Source organism: Pimephales promelas, chromosome 5 (assembly GCF_988280905.1).
Source record: "Pimephales promelas chromosome 5, fPimPro1.hap1.1, whole genome shotgun sequence".
Classification (NCBI taxonomy): Eukaryota; Metazoa; Chordata; class Actinopteri; order Cypriniformes; family Leuciscidae; genus Pimephales; species Pimephales promelas.
In genome coordinates this window covers 24,674,071-24,691,277 of record NC_142773.1, presented here as the reverse complement: position 1 = coordinate 24,691,277, position 17,207 = coordinate 24,674,071, and the positions used below count along the sequence as shown (strand labels likewise).

The window sequence follows — 17,207 nt, the reverse complement described above, 5'->3', positions numbered from 1 at the left end:
TACTTCACACAATAGGAGACTCCATAGAAACCTTCGTGGGCAACTAGCATGAGGTTTCGACTGCAGTTTCAACCACGCCTACTACTCTCCTCCTGCTATATAAAACCAAGACTCCCACATCTCGAGCCAAACACGACCCGAGACAGTATCGGAGCAGAGCGAGAGAGAAACCATTCGAAATCTCTGTGGATTACTATCGCCTTCAAATATCGCCATATCCTTTGGAATTATAATATTTGGAGGAATTTCGATTTCTGGATTATAATATAATTTAAGGACAAACATGACTCTGGAGGAAGTTGTTGGATGCAGCAGCACAGACAGAAAGTAAGTTAACGTTACTTGTTACGCATAACTAGGAGGTTCAAAATTATATATATTTTTCTTGTTCTCATTTGAACTGTATCATAAATTAAAACTGACAGTTGTTTTATCTTTTCTTTTAAAGAATGGAAACAGTACGTGAAGCTCTCGAGGAGCTGCTAGTGGCTGCGCAACGACAAAACTGTCTGACAGTTGGAGTCTACGAGTCTGCACAACTAATGAATGTGTAAGTATTTTACTCAATTAATAACATGCAGTTAGTATAATCAGTTACATGCATTATAGCAAATACCGAATAGCACATTAAATTAAGCATTTACTAACTTTTGCAGTGACCCAGACTGCGTGGTCCTGTGCGTTTTGGCAACCGATGAAGAGGACGAAAGTGACGTTGCGCTTCAGATCCACTTCACGCTCATCCAAGCTTTCTGCTGTGACATCGATATCAACATTGTGCGTGTGTCCGGCATGAGGCGTTTAGCACAGGTTCTCGAGGAGCCTCTCTCCACTGACAGCAACGCCAATGAGCCAAGAGACCTTCACTGCATCCTTGTAACTGTAAGTCTTTTTGTATGTTGTCGTATACCTTAAACTTTTTGTTAATATGTGATATTTTAACTTTTTGTGATATGTTTGTAGTACATAAATATCTTGAATGAATGACAGTTTTAACAAAGTGCGGCTGATAATGAGCTTGGCTAACCTGTTCTGGAAGCAATTTGCATCCTTAACACAAATCATGGAAGTACAAAACAAACTATAGTGAACGATTTGCAATACTAATCATATTTCTTTCCTTCTTAGAACCCACAAGCTGAGCATCTGAAGCTGAACGAGGTGGGGAGTTACTGCAAGGAAAGCCGTTGCAGGAACCAGTGGGTGCCCTCCATTGCCCTGCAAGAGCGTTGAGCTATTCTCCACTGAAATGTGCAGAAGAGAAAAGGAATATTGATGTCGTCCTTCTACTGTCATGAGGACACACTCATCAATTAAAGGGGACTGTCTAATAGTCCATTCCAGAGCTTTCACTTCCATGTTTGTGGAATTCGAAGTGTCGGAGGATACTAGAGACATTCGTCCACGTTCCTCATAATGCATGGTCGGTGTTATCGCCCTTTGGAAGGACCAAAGGAACACCAGGGGTGGTTGTGGACTGTGTCGGACCTCTAAAGGGATGCAGCAAGGATGCTACGGGATAATTCCAGATGGCGGCGTATGGTCGCACTTTGCACTCCACGTGGGGAATGAATGAATAACACGTGACTCAGACCTGACAATTATTGTGCAGGTCTACAGAGGAAAAGAACTTCCGCTTTCAATAGGAGACTGCTATTAAAGACTGAATTTGTCTTATTGTGCTATTTAAGAAATAATGTTTTATTTATGCACAACACTGATGTCATTCAAAACAGTTAATATATTTGGTTATTTATACATTTACAAATGTGTACTTTTCTTATTAAATAAATTTCATGCCTAATGGTTAAAAAAAAATGAACAGTTCCTGTTGTGTTTTTTATGCCAGATTTGAAATCAGAAAGTGCATCTTTTTGGACATTACAGCAATCACATGGACTGACATGAGTTCAGTTCAGAGCTGGTCATAAAAAGACAAATTAGTTAAAAAATACTCTTGCTTCCTTGTTGGAATAACCAATATTATTTCAGATGTTATTTTAAGCACATAATAAGGAAGAGAGGGACATAAATTGTTCTGTGGGACAACAGACAGTTATGATTAATAGTAAAGAAACATCATTCCAAAGAAGGTTGCTGTTCACATATTGACTTCCCCCTACTGTACCTGCATCATAAATCATGCAGCCTAGATGCAGCACTATGTGTACAAAAGTAAGAGGTTCCTTATCTGTTTCTCAAACACAGGGCTTTGTTTGCAAGAGGTGCAAAATATACGTGAGAACACGGCACTGCAGGTGCATTCTACATGTGCCTTTTAATATCTTCCTGCTCAGGAGGACGGAGGACAAACTACAGTCAGATAAATCATAACAATGAACTGCTTAGCTATTCTTTTACACTGATTCTAATATCACCTTTCAGCCAAAAAGACAAAGTGGCACAGTCATGTAGTGATATTGTTCAAAAAGAACAATCAATGTCTTTATAGATTGGAAATGAAAACATGCACAAACACATTAGTCACAGATTAGTGCTGTATTCAGAAGAGCAAAAAGGGGGAGGAGGGGGGGGGGGGATTAATAGCTTGATGACTTTGACTTCACTGACCTTTTCTTTGCTGACTGTGAAAGGTCAGGCTGGCACAGTAAACATGCAGAAGGGGTATGTTGATCAAATAGCCTGTGATTTTCCCATTAACTTTCTAGACATCTAAATGGACTGGTTGAAAGAGGCTGCATGTGACAGACCCCACATCTTCAACGCCCATGACTTCCAACAAGACTAATGCACTGACTCACACCATATTCCTTAAAGACCAACTGAGACATCTGGGCATGATTCTTCCACAACTTTAGTAATACGAAGTGAATAATGTCATGACTCATCAACATCTGCAAAGGCAGAGTATCAACCTTTTCTTGAGAACACATAATGCTGTACAGAAGAGTTGAATGGCATGTCTGTATTTTCACAGGGAGCTCTTGTTCTTACAGTACATGTGGCAGTGTTTACAGTTCCCTTGTGCCAAAAAAAGTTCACTTACTGGAGAGGGTTAAAAAAAAAACAATAAAAAAACAATGGCACAATTCAAGAGGGGTGATGAGAAGAAAGTTATTGAGATATAATCACCCACTTTATGAAGTCATCAACAGGGGCCATTGTTAGGGGGGGTGGATCAGTAAGCAACTGACAGATATATTCATGTCTTCATTGTAAAAGCCCAAGAGAAAACAGTGTTTTCTGACCCAAGGCACAAAGCTGACGTTGATGGGCTCCTCTGCAGACAGACATGACTAAAGCATGGTGCGTACCCTGGGCGGCTGCTGGGCTGAGCTGCGCACTTCAGGACTGCGCTGACGTCAAGCCGGAGGGAGAATATAGAAGAAAAACAGGAACAGAAGGCTCTTATTTCCATGGCAGCAATAGCACAGCCCTTTAACAACGATACTCACTATACTGAGGTAACAGCCACTCACTGCCATGAATAGTCTGGCTGCACGTTCTATTCTTAGACTAGAAGGAGCTATATTTGAGCATGTCACTGACTCAAATGTTCACTGAAAAGCTAAAAGTGGAGCATGGTGGGGTTTTTACATCAGACATAAACACTATAGTCTGAATATGAACACAGCATAGAATTATGTTGTTTGTAGTGTGCATATTCATAGGGCAATCTATTTTAAGATCATGAAATGAAGAAAATCACAGGCTAAAATGCAGGTTTAAACATGCTTTTACATGTTACATATTATTATTATTTGAGCTTCGGAAATATGCATGATTAACTTATCCAAATGAATCCACTGTTGTACAGAGCTTCACACATGATAAAAGTCATCACTTTTATTTAGGGCTTTATACAATACAGATGGTTTCAAAGCAGCTTTACAGTAAAATAATGATTCAATGATGCAAACAGAATTCAATTCTGCTCTAAAAAGACAATAGTTAACAGTCATTATTTAGTTGAAATCAGTTCAGTGTTGATTCATTTCAAGCCAAAAGTCAGATTGTGGATTTGTAGCATTCAAAATAGTTCTAAAATTGATTATTATTTGGAATTAAGAATTTGTTTCCACATAATTCATTACCATGTTTTATGTATCCATTACTATTTACTAATTTGTTCCCTTGATTTAGTTAAATAATGGCTGTGTTGTACTAATTAATTCCCGTTCAAATCCTGTCCGTGGCTGTGTGATATAACTAAAACGAGGGAAATAATTAGTGCATGTACACTATTTAACTAAAACATTGGAATGAATTATTAATTTGTGGTCATGTGCATGACTCTGTACTGTTGCTCAGAAAATATGAAGAATAAAATCCCACATACATGTATATGCTGATTATCGAAATTATTTCATAACATTTTAAAAAAATATATTTTTTAGTAATAAATGAACACCCCTCACATGCCTAAATGGTTACATCTAATACTTATTGAATATTTGAACCTGTATAAATAACAATAAATATTGGATGCAACCATTTAGACGTTCCCAGAAAGTCAGAATAAAACATAACAGGTTCAAAGGTGCTATGCACGATTAGTTGGGGTCATGGATGGCCATGTTGTTGAAATAGCGTGAAGTGAGAACGAGAGTCATGTGCAGCTGGGTCACCCCTCACTGTCTGACACACTAATGAGTCCATGTGTTCTGCTGAGCCAAGGTCAGGGGCCGTGAAAAATAAGATCCTCTCATGATAGTCTCATCACTCGGTTCCTTATGAAGCCCCTGTTGTGCAGCAGCAAACAGAGCAGTCACATGACTTTAAAGACTCACGAGACATTTCATGTCTGTGAGTTTAAATTAGTTCTGACTGAATGCCAAGGTCTGTTTAACAATAGCCTAAAGCACAATTGTACATTTATACATTGGTACAAATCAATAATTCATTTCATTTTAATGTATATTCATATAATGTTTGGTAACACTTTATTTTACAGTCCCATTGTTATGTATGTTACATGCGGTTAGTAATAAATTGTGCATAATTACATTCAACTAACCAAACCCCTATAGTAAGTATGTTAATATTGCTGCAGTACTTAAATGTATAATTACAGGTTAACAAAGACACCTTAAAATAAAGTGTAACCTAATGTTTTAAGTGTCCTGAAGCACAGCTAGCATAGTCACAGGACATATGGGACAAGCCAATAGAAGTTCAGACACACTTATTTTAGAAAATACAGGTAATGACAAAATCAATCGATCAATATTGTGTATCATATGTTCACCTGCTTGTTTATTTCATTAATCGTGGAATCCTACTGCTGCATCCACCCACCGTTCTCCTTGACGCAATGGGACCTTGTTGTCAAATTGTGGGCCTATCCTATGGTAAATAAACTCATCAGCATGTCATACACAGCTTTACAACCCACATTTCCTGTTGCCACCACAGCATGTTTCCTTTTACGACATTGGAGATTAATGGTCTGCAAATACAGAAGAACCAGCAAAAATAGCAACACAAACATGGATTTTGGCGACTGAAGGGCACCAGTTCAAAATAAAAATACTCTCTTCATTCTCCAAAAACAGAGTTCATATCGATAACAAAAGGTGTATCGTCAACTTGTCAATTAGCACTTCAAAGAAATGCCCCTTCTATGATGTTTATTGTCTATAATTTGCTAAGTTAATTATTGTCTGTGTTGTGCATTTAGACAATATTTTATGACTACTACTTTCTGTGATGGCTGTGAGTGCAGACCATACCTTGATGATAAGAGCACTCAGTGGTTTCTCCACTTCCTCTACAGTCTGATAGTCAGGAAACACCATATATGTCTAACTGGGGGTTACCGTTGGTTACAGAGATTCATTCATTGGTCACGTTAAACTGAAGATGGGAACATGTGGACTTCCTCCTGGGACTGATTGATTAGCAGAAGTTAAGTGCACCGGAGCCAGTGGGAAGTCAGGCACGCGCCCGTCAGCTCTGAGTCTGTAATCTGACAGCACACATTGCACGAAGACAATGCCACACACAAAGCCCTGATCAAATGAAGTGGGTCACAAAACTTAGACAGAGAACGTTTATCAGCTTTAAAACAGTGTCACATGCTCCTAATCTACATGTCTGTTTGCATTCTCCAAATGCAGGGCCTTATCAAACCAACCCGTTTTTCATTTGAAGTTGTATTTTCACTTCCGCTAATAAGCGGATCTAACTTCAGTGTTGCTCGAAACGAACCAATCAAGCAAACATTTCTAAAGCCATGTGTCGTGCTCATATGTGAAAGTAATTATTAGGCTCGTGTTTCCTCAGCAGAAATCAATCAGTCTGGGGCAATCACCAGTGGCGGAGAGAGACGACCGTTAACGCCAAACCTAATATTTCTGCAGGGCTCGGGATCAGAACCACAGTGGCAGAAAGAAAGGCAGTCGCGGGTTTTAAGAACTACTCCAAACACATGGCCTACAATGCACAACAGTAATTATAGATAAAACTGTCACTTTCAATCAGATCTGAAAGGCAACATCACTAGATCAGGATCATAGCATAAACAATTATGCATCTGAGTAAACATGTTAATCCAATAATACTTTCAATTTCAGATTTTTAGCTAAATCGGGGTAGTTACTGTCGGTTGCTCCACTGTAAAAAAATACAACAGAGAAAAGGAATATAAAAATGTTACAGTTAATTAGTAAACAGTTAGTTAATGGTAAAAAGAAATGTTTTTGAAAGACACATGCAATTCTACTGCAAAATATTGTAAAAAGTGTTTTAGACAATAATATTTTGGTCAAATAGGTTCACTGTAAAAAGTGACAAGTTGACTTAAAACTATGAAGTAAATAAACTTCATGCATATTGAAAAAAATGAAGTTGTGTGAACAATTACACATTAAGCATGAAGTTTATTTACTTAGGCAATGGGATTCCTCACTTTTTTAAGTTGTCAACTGATCACTTTTTTAGTGTTGTGTAGTGTGATTACATTAATTAAAGTTAAAAATTATAAAATATAGAAACGTTTGTTGCTTCAATCATATCCCCAATACAACACTGAGAAAATTGTTTATGGTAAAGTAGGCCTACTGAACCACAGCTAGATGTGTTTTACTGTAAATGTAACAAGAGCTTCTTCTATTTAGAAAAAAAACACATTTACATCTGCTTATTTAGCTGCTAGCAAACCTATTTTTTCCCTTCCTTGTCTGCTTTAAGCACTGAGGTCAAAGGCCACCTGATCACTTTAGGTCATCAAAGGTCATCTTATTCAATGAGTCTCTCCAAAAGTCTGTGTGAGCAGGTCATTTTAACAGTGCTTGCTCAGGGGAGACAAAACAAGAGGGTGGCTTAACTTTCACTTCCTGCAGTTGAGTTCTCTGAATCATCTCTAAACTAACTGAAAGTGCAAGGGTCAATATTTTATAAAAAAAAAAAAAAAAAAAAGTCCAATAATGGAAAACAAACAGGTAGCCAAATGCAAACAAACACATTTTGTACCGTACTTTTCCACGAATATTGGATGGCGGAGTATAATCATGTTTACAGTGTTTTCAGATTGTTTGATGCAAGTACAAACACGCAGATAGAGAAGATAGAGACACTTCCAGCAAAGATTTTAACCAACGACCCATTCAGAGAACAGACTGTTCCAAATAATCACAGTGACCCAATAGTAAAAACCAATCGATAGGTTGGTAACAGCTAAAATGTGTTTTCACCATGCTGAGAGTGTGTTGAAAAGCATATTTACAATGTTTACAGCAGGCCGTCTGAACCTCCCTGACTAGCTGGCTCGCAGCCAGGCGTCTGTGTGTATCGGTGTCTGGGAGACTGCATGATCCGCAACGGTTACAGCCCTGATCACGCAGTCATCACAGTGGCTTAACAAACCTTCAGCGGCCCCAGCTAACTGTCTAAGTCTAGCAGACTCCAGCTAACTGTCTGGCTATGCAGGTAGTTTTTGTCCTCAAGAGACAAATTAGGCAAACAGGCTAGTAATAATAATTGTAGTGTGTACTGTCTGTTCTTCTGGTGTGAGTGTGTGTGTCTGTCTAGTGCATGAGTAAATCAGACACAGATATTAGATCTTTATGCTTTCTTGCAACTATACTGGACTCACAACACAGTGTTCTCTAGATAAAAAGAAAAAAACTATCTTGAAAGTTAAAAGTACCAATTGTTATATTATAAGACTACAGATTGGTTGTTCTCTATTGTAGAGATCCAAAATGGCAAAAACAAGCAGAAAACAGGATTACAGCTAAAGAGACAGCCAAATTACATAGTTGTTTTCTCTTTGTCTGAGCTACGTAGACACTTTCTTACAATGTCATTCCAGAATAAACAATCTAGTAATTAGACACTCCTAGCATTAGTTAGACTTTCTCTGTGATTGCTTTTTTTTTTTTTTTTTACAATTACACATCAAAGCTATTTTTTAAGGATTTGTTTGTGTACAAGGTATATTTTGCATATGCAAAGATTAAAATGAAACAGAAATATTTTTTTAATTATATATGCAGTGTGTGTATGTATATATATATATATATATATATATATATATTAAACTGTCTAATAGGACTAAACTGCATGACAATCGTTACCCAGGTAAAAAAAAAAAAGTCCATCGTTAGAGATTTTGCAATATCGCGTATATCGATATAGCAAAAGACACAGTGCACACACGCGTGCAAAGAAAGCAATGTCTCGCAGCATGTGATTGCAAATTCAGTTCTCTTTTATGCCTTATTTTGCTTGAAAACACACACATTTATGTTAAACTGCTCATCGTGTGGAGTATTTAATGTTAACACACCCGGTTATGTCTCAAGTGAAAGTAAACTGTTGGGTGTAAACCAGATGTGCATTTGGTCTTAAAGTGACAGCAGCCTAATAAACATACATGCTGCTCTGTGTCATTAATGTGAATCAAACAAAAGTAAAAAATGATTTAGGCACACTTTTAGCTTTACTAAGAATACATTTAACGGAATAATTTATATAAAATATAAATAGAATTATTTTAAGCACTCTGCTTATCAATGATTGTCACTGAAAATATTGCAACTTCAGGATTCTCCAAATGTACACTCTGCGATACAACCCAATGACACTTTTTCCAGAAACTGTCGCTAATATCACGTCATTGAGCTAACAGGAAGTGGCCTTTGCATGCTGAGCTGCAAGGCTTCCAGATAAACGGTGACAATACAGAGAAAGAGGGAAGCGGCTCTTCTCGCTTCTTTTGTATGAGAGGTTAATCCTGGACTTAATACAGATGGCTAGGGGGTGACAAAATCTGGCTTGGCATGGGGGTCAAAGGCTCCACCGCAGACTACAAACACACAAGCTTCATTATAGAGTTACTGGCTGCCCAAATCCAAGTTAAATGCATCTTGATAGCTAAAAATTCATCAAACTAGACCCCAAGACTATGTTTAAGACCTTCAAAGGCACACATCAAAGACAAAATGCACTGCTGTGGTAAATACTCTGAAGCGACTGTTAATTTTGAAGAAAGAGGGGAACCCTTGAGCTCAGAATTCCACATCACGCCGTCAGTGACACGCGGCACAGATTGCATTCCATACATTCCACATTCCAAAGGTCGCTGCAGGAGGCCAGTATACAGTACTGACTACACCCTGAACAAGTAACTGCTTGATATAATTGTACAAGTCAGATTGCATCCAGAGGTTTGTGCAATGTGTTAAGCATTCCTGTCATACATTAGACGACTTTGACCATGCTGATTGCCTAATTACATGAGTTTAGATGCTATATTTAAAGCAATCCTAAAAAGCTCCCAAAGCCTTGATAATTGTCTCGTTATTTGTCTCTTTTCCCAAGGTGTGGAAGATCTACCTCTTTTATTTAGCAATGATCATGTTAGCAAAACTGCAGTCAATTATTGCATTTAGAATATTTTTTTACAGTGAATATTTCAGTGGTTTAATACAATCAAAGTGCAAACCCACACATCGCAAACAAATCATTCAGCCACCTGCATAAATACACACATTTGGCCTTAAGAAGATTTCACAAAGCTCAGTGTAAAAGCTGCAGTACTCTACAAGGGATATTTCGCCCCAAAAATAATTTACTCGCCTTCAAGTCCTTCCCAACCTGTATGATTTTATTTCTTGTGTTTATTTCTCATTAATAATATTAATTTATGTTTGTGACCACACAGTTGAAGTCTATGGGGTCCCGTGTTGTTTTAAACCCCATTTCTATTTTTTTTATAGATTTTTTTTTTTTTTTTTTTTGCAAGTACAAAGAAAAACAGAGAGCCAGGGCAACAAACAACCTGGAGACACCTGGTTTTTCAATAAAGTATTAACCAATACTAAACAATATCCTCTGTGCAATATGGGGAAGAGAAAACATCAACAACAATGCTCATTCCCCTTCACTCTATACCTACACACTCTTTTCTTTCTTTACTTTTTTAAACACAAGACAAGAGACAATAAGATACAATGAACCCCATTTCCCAAAACCCATGAAGCTCATCCATCCATCTTATTACGCTTTTCATTCCGAGAAATGTCATTTCTCGTGGCATTTACGCTACGCACCAAAAAACCCTGGGGTAGGTTTAGGGGGGAGGGGGTGGGGAGTTTGTGCGTATTATACGCCAAAAAGTGCGTATCATGTGCATGCGAAAAACGCGTACCAATTACAGTTTTTGGCGTATAAATGCCACGAGAAATGACATTCGTGCTATAGATACGAACTTTCAAGAGATCGGGCTCCCCAGACTCCCCTGATCCTAGACACTTCTTCATTCTTCAATTCTTCAAAATAACTTATTTTGTGTGTTACAGAGAAAAAAAATGTCATACAGGTTTGGACAAACACTTTCAATGATGAAAGAAATTTCATTTTTGGGTGAAACTATGAATGCCTTGCATTGTACCATCATATGTCAGTAATTCATAGACATACACAAATGAAATATCCGGTTAAGACATTTTCAGGTATTTCAGCTTGTTCATTCTTATAATTCTTTATACATACCATTGATGCGGTTGACAAACTCAGTTTAGACATGCCGTTACATGTTTTACTGAAGCATAATTGTTAACTGTTACCCATATATGGGTGTCATTTAAAACAGAAACTTCCTGGAATTTATTGTCTATGTAAATAATTGACAGTGCTCAGGATGATGGACATACTTTATCTCTGAACCTTTTCAAAACATGCTATAAATCTGACATGAGCTTCGGAAGAACTGCCATCTATGGCAGTTTCTTTAGCCCATGCTTATTGGAGCAAAGGTGTTTCCTTTTTAAAGAATATTTAATCATTTCAGAGATTATGGAAGTGCCCTGTGCCCTGGATCCCAGTGTAAAAGACTGTTGATTATGGAGCAGGCAGAAGACACTAATGTAACTCAGTGTCAGCAGGGAAGCCCACCTGATCAGCTGTGAGAAGACTTATTGATCATTTATGTAATCTTACATGTGCTCTTAGCAAAGTCTGATGATAATAACACTGGAATTAAGCAGCCTAGTGATATATATTGTTTGCTTTGATGATCATAATGACACCTATAACATAGTGAAATATTTTATTGCTCTTTCTTCAGCCGATGTGAATGTGTTCTACACTGTCATTGATCATCTTCGCCTTAAATGTGATGTGTGAAGCAGGAGATATAATGATATCCTACACTAAGAACTTTTTTTTTCATTGGCCAGTAGTGGCACAGTATAATGGTTGTGACTGGTCATCACATACGTTGGCCCCTATCGGGCGACCCACTTTATGTAAAAGAAAACCTTTTAAAGTCCTCCTGGTCAATAATTGTATGCCTTAAAATTCATCTTTCAAAGTTTTTTTCCCTTGATGACATCTAAGATGTCCATGTCTTTCTTTCATCAGTCGAAAAGAAATTAAGGTTTTTGATGAAAACATTCCAGGATTTTTCTCCATATAATGCACTTTAGTGGTCCAAAACACCGTTTCACTGCAAACTGTTGAGAGGGCTTTAAACGATTCCAGACGATGAATAAGGGTCTTATCAAGCGAAACGATCAGTCATTTAAAAAAAAAAAGTTTAAGTTTTATAAGCTCAAATGCTCGCCTTGTTTTGTTCTGTGATGCTCGTTCATGACTCTCCTGTTCTCCATCAAAATGTACAAATCGTTTTTTCGAGTCATTTGTTTCATTCAACGAACGAAATGAACAAATTGACTCGGAAAAAGTTTCGTTCATTTTGACATGGGGGTAAATAAATTATCAGCAAGAGTTTTTTTTTTTTTTAAAGTGAACTAGTCCTTTAAAACTTGAATGTAACTCTACACCCATACCTTATTTAGTATACACGGTTATATGCAAATTATCCCCGTCTCCACTCACTCCCACCAGCTCAGAGATTCACTTGTTGACATGCTTGGTTAAAGGTAGTTTGTGACGTCAGAAACACCAGCGATTCCAAACCGTGTTTTAGAGACTGTCTTTGGTTCACTGCAGTTTTAAAGAGAAAATACTCCGTAATAATGCTGACTTGGGAATTTGCACAGGGTTTGCCTTAGAGCATATTAAAAACATTACATAGACCTATTAAACAACATTAAAATCTTGATTTTCACCATGCACAGGGGGGACTTTAAGGCATTTTCTAGTACATAATTGTACAAACATATACAAATTATTATACACCTTTAAACAACCGTCTCCAACAGCACTCAATCTTGCTGCTTCTCTAAAATATAAAAGAGATTTAATGTGATTTTCTTTCTTATTGTTGACAGCATTAACACATTGTTTAAAGGGATAGTGATCACAAAAATTTAAATTCTGTCATCATTTACTCACCCGCATGCCATTTTAAACCTGGATGACTTTCCTTTTTCTGCAGAACACAAAAAAGACGATTTTCTGTTACAACCATGAACAAAATACTGGTCCCCACTAAGTTTCAATGTAGTGACAAAAATGCAAGCCATACAGGTTTGGAATGGTGTGGGTGATAACAATGAAAATAAAAAGTCACTTTCAGTAAGTGTACTTTATTAAATTACATTAACATTTATTATCACATATGTTTTCCACTGCAGGGTTAGCATTTTTACAGTCGTTTAAAGGTAAAAAAAAAAAAATTGCCAAGGTTATGCGAATAGGATTATTGTTAAGGAGAAAATCAGTTTGTAAGGGAGAACATGCCTGCATGCCAACTAGAGGAAGGCCTATTGTGAAAAGAAATGTGACAAAAACTAGCAGAACTTGTGGAGAAACAGCAAGCAAATTGAAATTCCAAAGCTTTTTGTTTCCAGCATCTACCCATGCCCATCCTTTTCTAATGACTTTAGTAATGCATGACTGGTTAAGGCTGTAGAGGATAGTAGTCTTTCCTGAGGAGCCGGGGCAGGACAGCGATGGGTGCCAGGAGTGCATTTTTGTCATGAGGCTAAATGGATTTTATGGGGAGTGTCAGAACATACAATGTAAAATATTCATAACACGTCCTCCATAGGAAACTGTAGGTGGAGGTGGAATGTGGCATGACAGAAAGCAACTGTCTTTCTCTTTCTGTCCCCCCATCCCATCTCATCCGCCCCCTCCAACATCAGGTTTGTGCAGGGCAGACAACAGGCTCGGGGAACGTCTGCTTTGATTGTCTGATATCAAAAGTGTTCTGTGTATACGGCTGACGTAAAGCCATTCAAAATACCATCGATAAAATCATGCATCATGCTGCCCAACTGTCCCCTTATCTGCGTATCACAAGCCAGCATTAACATACTGTGCGCTCTTCTAGTTGCAATGAAAGTATATGAATCATTATCACTCGTCGATATACACAGGGCAACCTTTTGAACGTTGTTGCCGGGCAACATTACTGAACATTTGCAGTGAGAGACACATTGCACAATCGCATCTTTTGTTGTTCTGTAAAGTGTATATTTGCATATAGGGAAGCACTGATATTAAGAGTTTGGCCGATATTAATACTCTCGAGAATTATTTTCATGTTATGGATAACAGATACATGGCTGATATTAATGCTAAAAGGCTACTATTTTGTTAAAAAATAATAATAAAACATTGTAAAAACTCTACAAACATCACAAATTAAATGCTATGAAGTGATTATGCCTCTCAAGATTGTATTGTGCTGTGAAAAATATACAGTAGATGTGCTAAAAATGAAATTTACCAGTGTTTTCAGATTATATACATTTTTAAAGATTATAAATGAGCGATAGATGACAGGACTAAAAGATCCAATATCAAATAAAATTTTTGGGAGTCAATTTTTGTTTTATTGTATTGTTGTTGTATTTTTTAATGAAATGAATGCATGTATTCAGCAAGAACACATTAAACAGATAAAAAGTGACAGTAAACACCTTTACACATTGGCTATTAATCAAAAAATCCTGAAAAATGCATCACATTTTCCACAAAAATATCAAGCAGCACATTGATAATAATAATAATAATAAATGTTACTTTAATGTTAAGCATATTAGAATGATTTCTGAAGGATCATGTGACACTGATGACTGGATTAATGATATATGACTGGATTATAATGAATATTCAGCCTTGCATCACAGAGATATATTAGCCTACATGTCAATATTTTAACGCACCTTGTTTTGTTTTTTTGTTTTTGTTTTTAGATTTGGGGCTTTTTGGCATTTCATAGTGTTTTTTAAGACAATTAGAAAGAAAACATCCAAAATACACTTTTGTATCTTTTAGAGCCATTTATCTATTTATCTTTTTGCATCTGTAGATTTCAATTATAAAGGCCGTTTTCTCGAAATGAGTTTTTCCTCCAGAATTCTCCTCAGTAACACTTATACACCATACTTCACAGTTTTATTCTTATCTATATTATAAAGGTTTTGTTACAAAGGGGTTTGTTTGTTTTCCTGATTATATACAAAATTTCGTTCCTAAAAAAAAGGCAAATATTTAATTATTTTTGGCTGTTGACAGTATTTTCTGATTTGTGGAGTGATAGAAATCCACTATCCTCTCTGTAGAAACCTTAAATAAATGAAACGATTTTAAAACTGACTTTATCCAATGTTCAGATTTTTGTTCTAGAAATGTATGCAATTAGTGCATATTTAATTAGACCACACCTCATTTCCATATGTAAACATAACATTTCAGAAAACTTGTAATACAAAAACTGTTTGCTATGATTAATGTAATCAATCAACTGATGAAGTATTTTATTAGTTTTATACCCGATTCACCTGCCTCGCCTCAAAATAGAAAACAATTATTTTAAATTAAATTCATATTTCACAAATGTAATATTAAATTATGTAATACTAAAATTACGTAATATTTCATATAGCATAATTACTAATATTGACTATTAGCAATATGCATCCTTAGCATTGTACCTCATTAATACAAAGCAATTAGACACATCATGAAATATTTCTCTCAACTCTAATGCTAAACTATTTCTAGGTTCTTATTCTGCTGTTGTTGAAGTTGAATCAATTCAAAATGCATACTAGAAATTAAGAACTGTCAAAAAAAGTTATAACAATCCTCTGCTTGGCTGAAACTTTGTTTTGCTCTGTTTTGGCTGCTCTGTCTGACAGGCGTTTTTTCCAGCGTCTGCAGCACACTAGCCGTAGTAAACAAAGGCAAGCATGCATACACTTGCACATGCTCACGGATCAGTCTTTAAGTCTTTAAGACGTTAACTATTGCTTTGCAACTGCGTGTTAATAATACATTCTCAGTCCTAGCAAAACCAACACCTTTGCAGCGTGCAAAACAACAACAGCTGATGGTGGTCACTGTCATTTTTCCACCACAAAAACAGTCTGTCCCTCATAATCCTCCTGGTATTTTCTGCCCCACCCTGCTGTATGTTTTCTCTTCAAGCCTTGTGCATAAAGATCAGGTATTTTTTTGCAGCAGACTAAAAGAGCAAGTGCATGCCAAAACAAAAGGACAAATGTCCCCATATATCGACCTCAAGCACACTTTTTCATAGTTGTCAATGTCTGCCCACACACACACGCCACTTATGTAACATCCCCAGTTTCATGTACCACCCTGAGCTCTGTTGTTCTCCCCTGAAAAGAGCAGCTGAGGTGTTTTGGCCCTACCCAGCACTTTCCTTGAATGTGTATTTGACACATGCTCGGACTCCACTCCCTCCACTCACATGTCGGGGAAGAATACTACGAGAATACAGTCATGCTCTCTCACATGCTGCTCCTGGTTGTTTACCATTTACCAGCTGCTGAGTCATGGCTTCATTTGAACAGACTGTTCCAACTTTACATCTGATCTCTCTTTCATGTCTTTTTCAACTTTACATCTCTCTTTCATGTCGTTTTTTAAAAATATATAGTTGTGCTGTAGAACAGTGACTTACATGGTGACCTTCAACACCTAGTGCACAAAAACAGAGATCAGGAGATTTGTTGTAGACGTTGTCATTAGGAATATTTGTGCAAGTCTAAAATGAACTCATAAGTCAAGAGTATTATATAAGATCTATTCCAAAAGGTGCATAGCATGAGTGACATAAAAAGGCATTGCAAAGTATGTGCCCTTAAATCTTAAATGTGCAGGGTTATTTTTATTTTTTAATAAATCATTAATTTGTTTAACCTGTATTTTTCACAGATAATGCAATATTGGTTCACAACATTGCCATCTGGTATGTCTCTAAACAGAGCGTCACCATGAAGCATGAACTATTCACAAGTGAATTAATATAATATTTCTATGGAATTACTTGATTTTTTAAATAAAATCCATTCACACTTAAATGGTTTGACATGATATTTGAGCTAAATTATTATTCTTATGATTATTCATATTATTCAAACTTTAAAAAAAAAATGTTATTATTGCTGTAATCTAATAATTATTGTGCAGAAAATAAACAGTAAAAGCAATTAAAAAGAAGAAATAAGAGTAGAAATAAAAGATAGATGATAGAAAGATAGAACAGAAAAAAATGAGCAGTAAAAACAACTAAAAAATAAGTGCAGAAATAAAAGATAGATAGATAGATAGATAGATAGATAGATAGATAGATAGATAGATAGATAGATAGATAGATAGATAGATAGATAGATAGATAGATAGATAGATAGATAGATAGATAGATAGATAGATAGATAGATAGATAGATAGATAGATAGATAGATCTGGGGGGGGGGAATGCGTGAAAACAATAATTACAAGTTAATCTGTTTTTTTTAATTAAATTAATTGAATAAATTAAGTTAATTGCAAGTTAATCTGTTTTCATAAATTCT

General features: G+C 36.5%; 1 protein-coding gene and 1 long non-coding RNA gene across 2 annotated transcripts; one reads left to right on the top strand and one right to left on the bottom strand.

Moving 5' to 3' along the window:
- Window positions 1-118: 118 nt before the first annotated feature.
- Window positions 119-1,555, top strand: gadd45bb (growth arrest and DNA damage inducible beta b). The gene is made up of 4 exons (XM_039674252.2): window positions 119-327; window positions 449-550; window positions 657-882; window positions 1,129-1,555. Exons 1-4 carry the CDS (start codon window positions 284-286, stop codon window positions 1,231-1,233), a joined length of 477 nt encoding a protein of 158 aa, XP_039530186.1. The 5' UTR covers window positions 119-283; the 3' UTR covers window positions 1,234-1,555.
- On the bottom strand, window positions 1,314-14,208 carry LOC148981442 (uncharacterized). The gene is made up of 2 exons (XR_016168533.1): window positions 12,766-14,208; window positions 1,314-3,312 (listed from the first exon to the last, which is right to left on the bottom strand). It is a non-coding gene; the product is annotated as an uncharacterized LOC148981442 (long non-coding RNA).
- Window positions 14,209-17,207: the final 2,999 nt, after the last annotated feature.

Coding starts and splice junctions, on each gene's coding strand:
- gadd45bb (XM_039674252.2), top strand. CDS start 284: ATGACTCTGGAGGAAGTTGTTGGATGCAGCAGCACAGACAGAAA. Junction 551..656: donor TCTGCACAACTAATGAATGT/GTAAGTATTTTA, acceptor TAACTTTTGCAG/TGACCCAGACTGCGTGGTCC. Junction 883..1,128: donor TTCACTGCATCCTTGTAACT/GTAAGTCTTTTT, acceptor TTTCCTTCTTAG/AACCCACAAGCTGAGCATCT.